Source organism: Xyrauchen texanus, chromosome 11, assembly GCF_025860055.1.
Source record: "Xyrauchen texanus isolate HMW12.3.18 chromosome 11, RBS_HiC_50CHRs, whole genome shotgun sequence".
Lineage (NCBI taxonomy): Eukaryota > Metazoa > Chordata > Actinopteri > Cypriniformes > Catostomidae > Xyrauchen > Xyrauchen texanus.
In genome coordinates this window covers 13134375-13147194 of record NC_068286.1, presented here as the reverse complement: position 1 = coordinate 13147194, position 12820 = coordinate 13134375, and the positions used below count along the sequence as shown (strand labels likewise).

The following is a 12820-nucleotide window of genomic DNA, read 5'->3' as shown; positions in this document are numbered from 1 at the left end:
AATGACTAGATTAGAGCCTCTCATCCAATGTACACTGAATTTTATTCCTTTGAAATCTATTGTTGCCAGTATCTATCATGGAGGCCCAATTGAAAAAATAGATTCAATAGTGCTCTATGAGACGTTCGTTTTCTATGGATCCATTAAAAATTCAAAAAAGATTATTGCATTATTTGAACAAACAACATGAAAGTCAAGTGTGATATTTTACACTTCACTAAAATACTGAAATGCACAAAGAGTAATATGCTATTTTTTTATAGATAATATGTACATGTATTAAACTCATCATTGCCACATTTTGCCACTGTCACCCTTGGTGTTAAGAGCAGCCTCATAGATTTAATGAAAATACAAGGTTAAAGTAGTTTTATGCCCTTCAACTGTACAGTGTGTTAGTAATGCACGAGAGTACACAAACATAAATAATTTGCTGGTCACTGGAGTCATGTTGCATCTGTTTAGGACAGTTTTAGAGGAGGAAAGTCATTAGCTCTTTACAAAAACAATAGAAGTCAAATAAAATTCCCCTCCATAATAGAAAAACAAATGTGTGTGTATGTTTCTGCAGTCAGATATGGGAAGCAGCATATTGGTTGCAAGCATCATGTCATTTTCTGCATGGGGGCTTGTGGCACATTGGTGTGACATGTGATGAAGAACATGGCTAGCTAGACACACACAACAACGTCTTGGGGCTTGTGGGAAAATGAAAGGGTAACTATTGTATGCACTCCGACAGTTGACTTCTTTAGAATTATTTCCTATGTATTATTCAGAAGTTTATGAGGCTCACGTGTGCACATGTACTGTTGGACTGCAAGGCAACATACTCACTAGCACTGACTGTGGGCTTGATTCAAGGGAATTTAGTGCAGGCATTCCGTGTGGGGAAAACAAAAGGCTATTTTCTCTTACTAGAAAATGTTATTTACATATTAGAATTGTCCTGTCAGGCACGTTCATACTATATATATATATATGTTAAGAATATATATATATATATATATATATATATATATATATATATATATATATATATATATATATATATATATTTTTTTATTATTTTTTTTTATTTTATTTTTTTCTTATGAGGTTTAGCAGTTCCCCTTCTGTCAGCTTTCTCCACGTTGTGTCGGAGAAGCGACACTAGGAGTCTCTCTTGGCGCCGATATTCACCTCTGATCTATTGAAAAGGGCCAATGGGAGTTGGCAGTCAGTATTTGCATACCCGCCCCGAACATACGGGTATTTAAGCGGGGCAAATCACGGAGTTCATTCAGAAAATTTCTTCGAGCCGATGGTCTGTCTGCAGTTGCTGCGAGTTTACACACCACTATAAAGCGTTCCTGTTTCCTCTGACGATCTGCATGCTGTTGGATCTTGACGGCGCACAACAGCGGCTTTCTCCTTCACTTTGCATGGCGTGCATTGTTGCCCCTGAGCTCGACAGCGCAGACACACATACACACTGTTTATATTAAAAGAGTTATTTTCCTTAAAAGAGTAAATTTCTCTAAAGAGCAAACACAGCGGCATTGAGCGTCCTTTTCAGGACGCCGTCTTTCTGAAGATGCCTTTCCGCCCCTGTGTAGTTTTTGGAGGCGGTGATTTCTCCCCACCTCTGGCGGTCATAAAAACCGCCTGGCATACCTGGGTTGCGAAACACACAGGCAGCGTTTTTATGAATGGTCTATGTTTTCAGTACGAAAACATAGCCATGACAGCATTGCGGACGTAGGCTTTCTCTTGTAGTGAGAGAGAGCCGCTTCAGCCGCCCCGTGCCTCGCCTCCTTCCCACGGGATTGGCGCTAGGCGCCGCTGGTGATGAAAGCGATCTGGGGTCAATGGCGGGCTGCGTTTGACGGGTGAACCCCTTGAAACCCCCGCATCCCGGCACGCTTGCTGTTTTCCGTCCGGGCTCGGGATGAGCATGCTCTCCAATGGGTTATGTTTTCAGCCTGAGAACATAACTGCAGCAGCGTTGCGATCTCTGCTTTCTTGTGAGGAAGAAAGCCACTTCAGCCGCCCTCCGTTCCTTGCCTCCTTCCTCACGGGATTGACGCAGGCGTCGCGGCGATGAAGATGATCCGGGATAATGGCAGGCTGCGTTCGCCGGATAAGCGCTCGAAACCCCGCGCCCCCTGCACGCTTGCTTGCTCCCCTCACGAGCTTCGGGATAAGCGCGGTCCGCCTAACGGCCGGCCGCCTGGTCCCTGGAGCTCCCGGACGTTGGATGGCGACATCACCGCTGCATCGGAGAGCATCACAGCGGCATCGGATGCGGATAACTCGCCTGGGCCGCCACTTACGGGTCTGCTTGCCCAGTCTGAGCCTGACGCACGGAGATCCGCTATGCTTCCCCGGGCTTGATGATTCACGGGCTGGTGCGCCGCCCACAGCTGCGCCCCCCCATTCCTTCCCGGACGTGCACGACGAGCTGAGCGAGACAAGCTTCCTCGCTCCTCTGCTCTCACTACCCTCGGCGGTAGAAGGGTCCCAGACCGCTCCCCCCCTGCATGCCATGGCCCCTCCCTGCAAGTCCACCGGGCCAAGGCACTTCAAGATTTGCACTTGGGTAGTCCTGTTCTTGACGTGCTGCAGGAACTGCACTCGGACAGGCGATGTCCACCCTTGTGGTCCAGAAACATAACAAATGGACTGGATCTGGTCGTAGTACAGGAGGTAGACAAAGCACGCTTTCTCAAAACTCTCCAGTCTCCCAGCTCCATTCAGCGACACCACCTGACGACTCCACCCAGCAGTCCTCAGTGGTGAAGAAACAGACGGAGGCCAGGTCACACGTCCTGCCCTGCCGCAAACCTGCCGCCAGGGGCCATGCCCTGTCTGCTCGCCGAGGGCGTCCTCCTGCGGCTTTCAAGGAAGAAAGGAAGTGGTGCTCCGCCTCAACGAACGAGAGCGGGCCTAGCTCTCAGCCCCGCGTTGAGCTCCCCGCAGAAAGGGGACACCCCCTCGTCTCACGGTCCCCCTCGAGGACCCGGAAGGCTCCCAGGCGCTCCTGAGACGACCGACCCAGAGACCGAGACGTTAGCTCCGGAGGTGGTAAGACCTCTCCGTTCCCCGGTGGAGGGCCGGGAGGAGAATCCTTTATTTTTACATTTTCCACATTCTCAATAATAGAGCTATTTCCTTTGCCTCTGGGTCACCTGGCCCGCAAATGCCATTCTCACAGCAATCTGCTTTCAGATTACGACAGTCCCGGTACACGGACGCGGCGATCCGCCTTCCGCCTGCCCACGACTGTCCCTGGCCGGCTGGTTCAGACGAGTCCAGAGGACGCCAGCATCAGACCTCCTCCTCAGTCACGAACCCGCCCCTGCCGGGTGCGCGGAGCAAGGTAAGTGCTTTGAGTCTATTCTCAGCACCTCAGCCTCAGGCCGCAACGAAGCCGCCCGACGCTGCATTACCTGTTCCGCCCGCTGCGAGGCCGCGCCGGATACGTCCAAAATACTCGTCCCTTTGGTGCCCCTAAGCGTAGAGCTGGGAAGCGTGGCTTTCGCTTCCCAACGCATCACGCTGGCTGCACCGGACCATTCGACTTCGGTTACGCAATTTAGTTTGCCCGGCTCCGCCCCCTTCAGGGGCGTCCGCGGAAATCACGACCCTCTTAGCCAAGGGCGCGGTAGAGCCCGTCCCTCCAACCGAAATGAGGAAGGGTTTCTACAGCCCTTACTTCATTGTACCCAAGAAAGGTGGCGGCTTACGACCAATCCTGGACTTGCGAGTTTTCAATCGGGCCTTGTTAAAACTCCCGTTCAAATTGCTCACGCAGAGAAATATTCTGGCTGGCATTCAGCATCTAGATTGGTTCGCAGCGGTAGACCTGAAGGACGCGTGCTTCCACGTCTCAATTCTGCCACGACACCGACCCTTCTTACGGTTCGCGTTCGACGGCCAGGCATTCCAGTACAAAGTCCTCCCCTTCGGCCTGTCTCTGTCCCCTGCGTCTTTACCGAAAGTTGCAGAGGTGGCCCTTGCCCCGCTACGAGTAGCCGGCATCCGCATTTCTCAACTACCTCGACGACTGGCTCATCCTAGCACACTCTCGAGAGTTACTATGCACACACAGAGACCAGGTGCTCCGGCACCTCAGCCGTTTGGGGCTTCAGGTCAACTGGGAAAAGAGCAAGCTCAGTCCGGTTCAGAGCATCTCTTTTTTCGGGTTGGAGTTAGACTCAGTCTCAATGACAGCACGTCTCACGAGCGAGCGTGCTCAGTCGGTGCTGGACTGCCTCGCTTCCCTCAAGCCAGGCACAGTGGTCCCTCTAAAACGTTTCCAGAGGCTCCTGGGGCATATGGCGTCCTCCACGGCGGTCGCGCCGCTGGGGTTGATGCATGTGAGACCACTCCAGCACTGGCTCCAGACTCGAGTCCCGAGACAAGCATGGCACCATGGCATGCATCGGGTAAGGATCACCCCCGCCTGCCTCAAAACACTCCGACCCTGGACAGACCTCTGCTTTCTACGGGCAGGAGTGCCCCTGCAGCAGGTGTCCCGACGCGTCCTGGTCACAACCGATGCCTCCCGGTCCGGGTGGGGTGCCGTGTACAGCGGGCACGCAGCAGCGGGCCATGGAAAGGGGCCCCTCTGCGTTGGCACATCAATTGCCTGGAGTTGTTGACCGTCCTTCTTTCTCTCAGGAAGTTCCTCCCGTTAGTTCGGGACAAACATGTCCTCGTGAGATCGGACAGCACCACAGTGGGGGCGTACATAAATCGCCAAGGCGGCGTACGCGCCCACCACATGTCACAACTCGCCCGCCGTCTCCTCCTATGGAGCCAGTCAGCTCAAATCGCTGCGCGCCACTCACATCCCCGGCAAGCTCAACGTCATAGCGGACGCGCTATCACGACAACGCCTGCCCGGCAGGGAGTGGAGGCTTCACCCCCAGTCGGTCCAGCTGATTTGGGAACGGTTCGGCAAGGCCTAGGTAGACCTGTTTGCCTCCCAGGAAACCTCCCACTGCCCGCTCTGGTACGCCCTAACAGAGGCTCCCCTCAGGACAGGCAGCTGGCACACAGCTGGCCCCTCGGGGCTGCGCAAGTACGCATTTCCCCCAGTGAGCCTTCTTGCACCGGTGCTGTGCAAGGTCAGGGAGGACGAGGAGCAAGTCACATTAGTGGCCCCTACTGGCCCACTCGGACTTGGTTCTCAGAACTCAGGCTTCTCGCGACAGCTCCTCCCTGGCGAATTCCCCTGAGAAAGGACCTCCTCTCTCAGGGACGGGGCACGCTCTGGCACCCGCGCCCAGACCTCTGGAACCTCCACGTCTGGTCCCTGGACGGGACGCGGAAGAGCTAGCTGGCTTACCGGCGACCGTTGTGAATACAATCAACCAAGCCAGAGCCCCTTCTACCAGGCACCTTCACGCCCTAAAGTGGCGCTTGTTCGCAGATTGGTGTTCTTCCCGAACTGAAGACCCGCAGAGATGCGCTATCAAGTCAGTGCTCCTGTTCCTACAGGAGAGGCTGGACAGGAGGCTGTCCCCGTCCACCCTCAAGGTTTATGTTGCCGCCATTGCCGCCCACCATGATCCTGTAGACGGCAAGTCTTTGGGCAAGCACAACCTGATCCTCAGGTTCCTGAGAGGCGCCCGGAGGTTGAATCCCTCCCGGCCAGGCCTAGTTCCCTCCTGGGATCTCTCGGTAGTCTTGGGGACTCCAGAGACCTCCCTTCGAGCCGCTTGAATCAATTCAACTCAGGGCCCTCTCTCTTAAGACGGCCCTGCTGATCGCGCTCGCCTCCATCAAGAGGGTCGGGGACCTGCAAGCATTCTCTGTCAGCGACACTTGCCTGGAGATCGGTCCGGCAGATACATCTGTGATCCTAAGACCGCGACCGGGCTATGTGCCCAAGGTTCCTACCACACCATTCCGAGATCAGGTAGTGAACCTGAAAGTGCTGCCCCGGGAGGAGGCAGACCCAGCCCTTTCATTGCTGTGTCCAGTGCGCGCCCTGCGCATTTACCTGGACCGCACACAGAGCACCAGACGCTCTGAGCAGCTCTTTGTCTGCTTTGGGGGACGGCAGAAAGGGAATTCCATCTCCAAACAGAGGCTCACCCACTGGGTTGTCGATGCCATCACACTGGCTTATCACACCCAGGCCGTGCCCCTACCCTTGCGGGTCCGAGCTCACTCAACAAGGGGTGTTGCGTCCTCGTGGGCACTGGCCAAGGGCACCTCCCTAGCAGACATCTGTAGAGCCGCGGGTTGGGCAACACCCAACACCTTCGCGAGGTTTTACAACCTCCGCATTGAGTCCGTTGCGTCTCGTGTTTTCTCAGGTCCGAGCCAGTAGAACTCGGTAACACGTAGACTGACCGGCCGGGTGGATCGCTTGCGCCCAGCGCCCTTTTCCTGACGTCAAGGTAAAGTAGTGCGCCTTCTTCCCAGGGCGCCCCACTCTGAGTCGGGACCCTGGTCGATTCCTCCCCAGGCCTCCGGGTCCGCGAGTTCAGCGGAGGAACTCGCCGACCCAAGCCACCATGTACTGGTATAGGAGCTCCACAGGTAAAATAAGAAGGCTTCCTGTTCGGACTCCCCCTGTGTGTAATTCCACGGTTCTGTCCACTTACGAGCGGACCCCCGTGTCTCCCTTAGGCAGTTACAGCTGCCCCGGTTGCCGTGCTGTAGCAACTCCCCCCTTTCGAGGCTGGATCTACCACCACGCCATACTTTCCAAACGAGCCCTAAGACGGCTGTGTGACGTGTCTACCACTTTTCCTCCCCAAGTAAAAGGGCAGGTGTGGTCTACGCAGGGTCTGGGTAAGACCCCCTTCCCTATATGCGTGTAAGGGCCCCGGCCGTGATTGCTCTATCCGAGAAACATAGAGAGAAAAGAGGCCCAGCCAGGCTAGCCCGTTCCCATGTTGGCAAACATCGCCTTGTTCCCCTCCCAAGGTAACTAGAAGGATCCCGATGTTCTTATGGGGCATTGGGGAAGGGTACGTGCAGCCAGGTACAGACGATGCACGGCACTGGATGAAATCCCTGCCTGCCTCTGTATCGGCGGTTCACGTACACGGTTCAGCGCATGGCAAGATTGGAATGGGTCCCCTAGTGTCGCTTCTCCGACACAACGTGGAGAGAGCGACAGAAGGGGAACGTTTGGTTACGTATGTAACCTCCGTTCCCGAGGGAGGAACGACACGTTGTGTCTTTCCTCCGCCATGTCGCTGAACCGAGCCACTGTTGTGGCCGGACCATTTCCGGCTCCTCAGAAAAATCCTGAATGAACTCCCGTATTTGCCCCGCTTAAATACCCGTATGTCCGGGGGCGGGGTATGCAAATACTGACTGCCAACTCCCATTGGCCCTTTTCAATAGATCAGAGGTGAATATCGGCGCTCAAGAGAGACCCCTAGTGTCGCTTCTCCGACACAACGTGTCGTTCCCTCCCTCGGGGAACGGAGGTTACATACGTAACCAAACGTTTTTCAACATCAAGATGAACATTGTCCAACTTCTCCAATAAAAGGTTTTTCTCAAATCTAAATATTCACATTCACTTTAACATCTGAAAGTCACATGTGGTGCCTGTTTAGTTTCACTTTCACATCTGAAAGTGAAAGTTGAGATTTAGAGAAACACCTGTACATCTACTTATTCATGTGATTAGGGTATTATCTAATCAGCCAATCATGTGGCAGATATGTAATGTACACTCACCTAAAGGATTATTAGGATCACCTGTTCAATTTCTCATTAATGCAATTATCTAATCAACCAATCACATGGCAGTTGCTTCAATGCATTTAGGGGTGTGGTCCTGGTCAAGACAATCTCCTGAACTCCAAACTGAATGTCAGAAGGCGATTTAAGCAATTTTGAGCAAGGCATGGTTGTTGGTGCCAGACGGGCCGGTCTGAGTATTTCACAATCTGCTCAGTTACTGGGATTTTCACGCACAACCATTTCTAGGGTTTACAAAGAATGGTGTGAAAAGGGAAAAACATCCAGTATGCGGCAGTCCTGTGGGTGAAAATGCCTTGTGGATGCTAGAGGTCAGAGGAGAATGGGCCGACTGATTCAAGCTGATAGAAGAGCAACTTTGCCTGAAATAATCATTCGTTACAACCGAGGTATGCAGCAAAGCATTTGTGAAGCCACAACACGCACAATCTTGAGGCGGATGGGCTACAACAGCAGAAGACCCCACCGGGTACCACTCATCTCCACTACAAATAGGAAAAAGAGGCTACAATTTGCAAGAGCTCACCAAAATTGGACAGTTGAAGACTGGAAAAATGTTGCCTGGTCTGATGAGTCTCGATTTCTGTTGAGACATTCAGATGTCAGAATTTGGCGTAAACAGAATGAGAACATGGAACCATCATGCCTTGTTACCACTGTGCAGGCTGGTGGTGGTTGTGTAATGGTGTGGGGGATGTTTTCTTGGCACACTTTAGGCCCCTTAGTGCCAATTGGGCATCGTTTAAATGCCACGGCCTACCTGAGCATTGTTTCTGACCATGTCCATCCCTTTATGGCCACCATGTACCCATCCTCTGATGGCTACTTCCAGCAGGATAATGCACCATGTCACAAAGCTCGAATCATTTCAAATTGGTTTCTTGAACATGACAATGAGTTCACTGTACTAAAATGGCCCCCACAGTCACCAGATCTCAACCCAATAGAGCATCTTTGGGATGTGGTGGAACGGGAGCTTCGTGCCCTGGATGTGCATCCCACAAATCTCCATCAACTGCAAGATGCTATCCTATCAATATGGGCCAACATTTCTAAAGAATGCTTTCAGCACCTTGTTGAATCAATGCCACATAGAATTAAGGCAGTTCTGAAGGCGAAAGGGGTTCAAACACAATATTAGTATGATGTTCCTAATAATCCTTTATGTGAGTGTATAAAATCATGCAGATATGGGTCAGGACCTTCAGATAGTGTTCACATTAACCATCAGAATGGGGAAAATGTGATCTCACTGATTTAGACTGTGGCATGATTGTTGGTGCCAGAGAGGCTGGTTTGAGTATTTCTGTGACTGCTGATCTCCTGGGATTTTCAAGCACAACAGTCTCTAGAGTGTACTGTAAAGAGAATGGAGCGGAAAAAAAAGAATAAAAAACATCCAGCGAGCGGCAGCTCTGTTGGCAAAAAAGGCTTGCTAATTACAGAGGTCAAAGGAGAATGGCCAGACTAGTCTAAGCTGACAGGAAGTTGACAGTAACCTAAATAACCACACATTACAACAGTTCTATGCAGAAAAGAATTTCTGAACGTACAACATGTAGAACATTGAGGTGGATGGGCTACAGCAGCAGAAGATGGGAGTTAAGATGGTAACGCTGTTTTATTTGCTTGCCAAAGCCAATTGCTTACATTTGTCGCTTGGTGAGTATGTAATTTTGGATCTTGCCTGCAAATAGTAATGGGACAGAAAGGAGATCCTAAGTTTCTCTCGTTCAGTGAAAATCTCCTATGTGTTATAATAGTTATTCTCTACTGTTTACAGTTTACAGTCAAAACTATTCCAGTATTTTAATTATAAGGCAGTTGGACACCTTGTGGCTTTAATTCAAGGCTCTGTTTTGAAGTCTAAAGCCAATCTAAAACTTGTCATGGTGATGGCGTAAGAAAATGGAACAAAAGAGCTTTTAAGTGAAGAGCATAGAACTTCTTGAGCTAAGAGACATACTGATGTATGACACTTATACAAGAGTCAGATGTTCAGAAATTTGAGGTGCTAAGTCTAGAACACTCACAGCCTTTCCTCTCAAAGTTATGTTCCACTAATCTAATTGGACTAGTTGTTCCAAGAGTGCTGTTATTTAGCATATCTGAACTGGAATATTTCACTATGTATCGATTCCACATATGTATTCAAAATGTTCCAGAGATGTTCCAGACTGATTGATCTTGTTTTGGTTTCATTTCGTATCATTTAATTTATGGAGCAAAACAGATAAAATAACCAGCTATATTTAGTCTAAAATGTAAGTTATTCCATATCAGTACAGATCTGTTGTATAAAGGCAAAATCACACAATCATGCTGTTGTAATTCATTTAGCAGTGATGGCCTGCATCCTTGTGTCCATGACCAAGTCACATTGCTGATATTCAGTATCACCATTACTCATGTGATATTGCTTAAAGGTATAGTTCACCCAAAAATTTAACTTCTCTTATCATTTACTCACCCTCATGTCATGACTTACTTTATTCTGCACAAGATTTTTAGAATTTTTTTTTTATATCTCAGCTCTGTTGGTCCTTACAATGCAAATGAATTGAGATCAGAACTTTGTAGCTCCAAAAATCACATAACATAAATGTAATCCATAAGACTCATGTTTATATCCATATCTTCAGTAGTGAGAAAATAGGTGAGGGTGAGAAACAGAACAATATTTAAGTCATTTTACTCTAATTTACTTTACATCATTACTCTAAATCTCCACTTTAACTTCTCCACTTTCAGAAGTGAAAGTGAAACTAAACAGGCACAACACGTGGTGTTCAGATGTAAAATTGAAAGTGGAGATTTAGATGTATTTTATTTATTTTATTTTTTAAAGACTTGAATATTGATCTGTTTCTCACCCACACCTATTATATCGCTTCTGAAGAAACTGATTTAACCAATGGAGTCCTACGGATTATTCCTCTATGTTTCCTTTATGTGATTTTTGGATCTACAATGGTCTGATCACAATTAACTTGCATTGTACGAATTGCATTGCATTGTTCTAAAACCCTTCATTTTTGTTCTGCCAAAAAAAGAAAGTAATACATATCTGGGATAATTTTTTGGATGAACTATACATTTAATGAAATCTAGTCTAACAACAGAAACATACATTGATTATAGAAATGTCCATGAATTGTTCATCTCTAAAGATTGAATTAACTTCCATTACTTTTCTGGGCCTGGGAATAAAATTCCCTGATATTTCTAGGTTTTTGAGGTCTATGTTGTGTCAATGGAAATGCATGTGTGCCTAATTAAAAGAGCATCTCATGATGCATCAGCTTACAGTATATAAAAGAAGAAACAATAAACCTTGAATTAGTCATTTTCCATTCACCAGAAGAGTGGTGATATTCTAGTCACATCCCTATTTTCTGGGATGGCTATAGACAGAAGAATGACTCACCTGTCTTCGAAGATCACGGGTCTTCTTCGTCATCTTGTCAATGGCTGAATTCAGTGGGTCTCCTTTTTCTTTTCTGCCCGTCTGCAATAAAAAAGGTTGGGGGTAGAAAGGTGAAGAGAAAAAAATTTTGTTACTTGTGTAATATGGCCAATTCATGTCCTACAATCTCACTCCAGAAGAACAGGGACAAAATAACTACAAATTAAGAGATGTGGAGTGCGAAGTTAAAAATGGTATTGCTGGCCTTTAGTAGAGTTTGGAGGAAAGGTGAAGGTTTTAAGAAAACTCTTGAAATTTGAGGCCTTTAAGTGCCTCTAAATGTAGACACAGCAGGGGTGGAATAAAGTAACCACTGAAGAAAGTGACATTAGAGTGCAGACACTACAAAAAAGAGCACTACAGCACAAAAAGCAGGTCCAAAACCCCAGGGATTCATTCTTTATTGCCTTACAAAAGCCACATCGCTGGGTGCCAATAACTCTGCAGTTGATGAAGCTGAGAGGTTACTGCAGCCTGGAGCAATTTGAAAGTGAAGTTCAGACAGACACTGCTTAAAAGTTGCATGGTCTTTTAAAGCTATTCTGTTTAATAACGTAAAGCTAGTTTATATGATTGCTTACACAAAACTTACATAAAGAACTCAAAGCTGTGTTCAAATAGGTTGTTCTGAACTATTGCATTGTCATTCTATTATATTCAAAGCATGAAACAGTTCTGTTCTTGGGTGTCTCTGTGCACCTTTAAAAATCTAATTTTCAACCTTGTAACAGTGTAACTCCAGAGGGGAAAGAACACATTTGCCCAGGATTGTTCTTCATGAATCTTCAAGCCACAGGTTTTGAACAAGAATATGAAGTACCATGAAGGCATACTCAACAAGAGTGGGAAAATAATCTTATGGCACAGACTTTTTAATCAGTCCACCTGGAAACAATGTCATGTTTATGAAGCACAGGCCTGATTCAATGTGCAATGTTTGAAAGGCAGATTGGTGTAAGGTGATTAGTAGCAAATAATCTAGACATCCATGTAAGACTGAACGATAATGCCAAATATCATAATTTCCTATTATTTCTCTTGACATTTTAAACACAACATAAAGTCATGCAACCAAGCCATAAATGTAATCTCAAATATTTGTATGATTAATTGTGCAGCCCTACATGCACAAACAAAACTGTATAGTCCTTATTTTCTGAATAATGTCTTTGAAATAGTCTGTAGTCTCATTGGTACTAACTTTTTGCCTCACTGGCCCCTGTGGCTAGTAGTTTTCCAATGTCACTAGCCACTCAGCATTTTCAATAGTCAAAAGTGATAAATGTAACTGGAGACAGTAACTGTATGCATTTGTATGGACATTTTATTTCAACAAGAATGACGTGAGTTCAGCAGGACACAGATCTAATCATTTAAGTGACCTATAAAATATCCAAAAGCAAATGCCAGTTTGCAGGAGGAAAATTTGTCAATACCTTAATTCATGGACGTTTCAACCCCTTCAAATTGTAAATGCCTATTGAAGTTTACCATTGTTTAACAGTGGCATTTGTAATGACAAGGCCATTATGTGATACTAGGTTAGGTTAATGTTGATAGTCTTTTCTAAAAAAACTAAACTAGTATTTGTTATGAAAAAACTAATAGCCTAAACGCATTTAGAGAATTTCACAA

At 47.5% G+C, this 12820-nt stretch overlaps 1 protein-coding gene across 1 annotated transcript in view; it reads right to left on the bottom strand.

Moving 5' to 3' along the window:
- ctnna2 (catenin (cadherin-associated protein), alpha 2) overlaps positions 1-12820 on the bottom strand; it is a 717220-nt gene that overhangs the window by 149797 nt on the left and 554603 nt on the right. The window contains exon 8 of the mRNA XM_052137026.1: positions 11147-11227. Within this exon, the coding sequence (XP_051992986.1) occupies positions 11147-11227 (81 nt within the window). The remainder of the gene's footprint in view (positions 1-11146; positions 11228-12820) is intronic.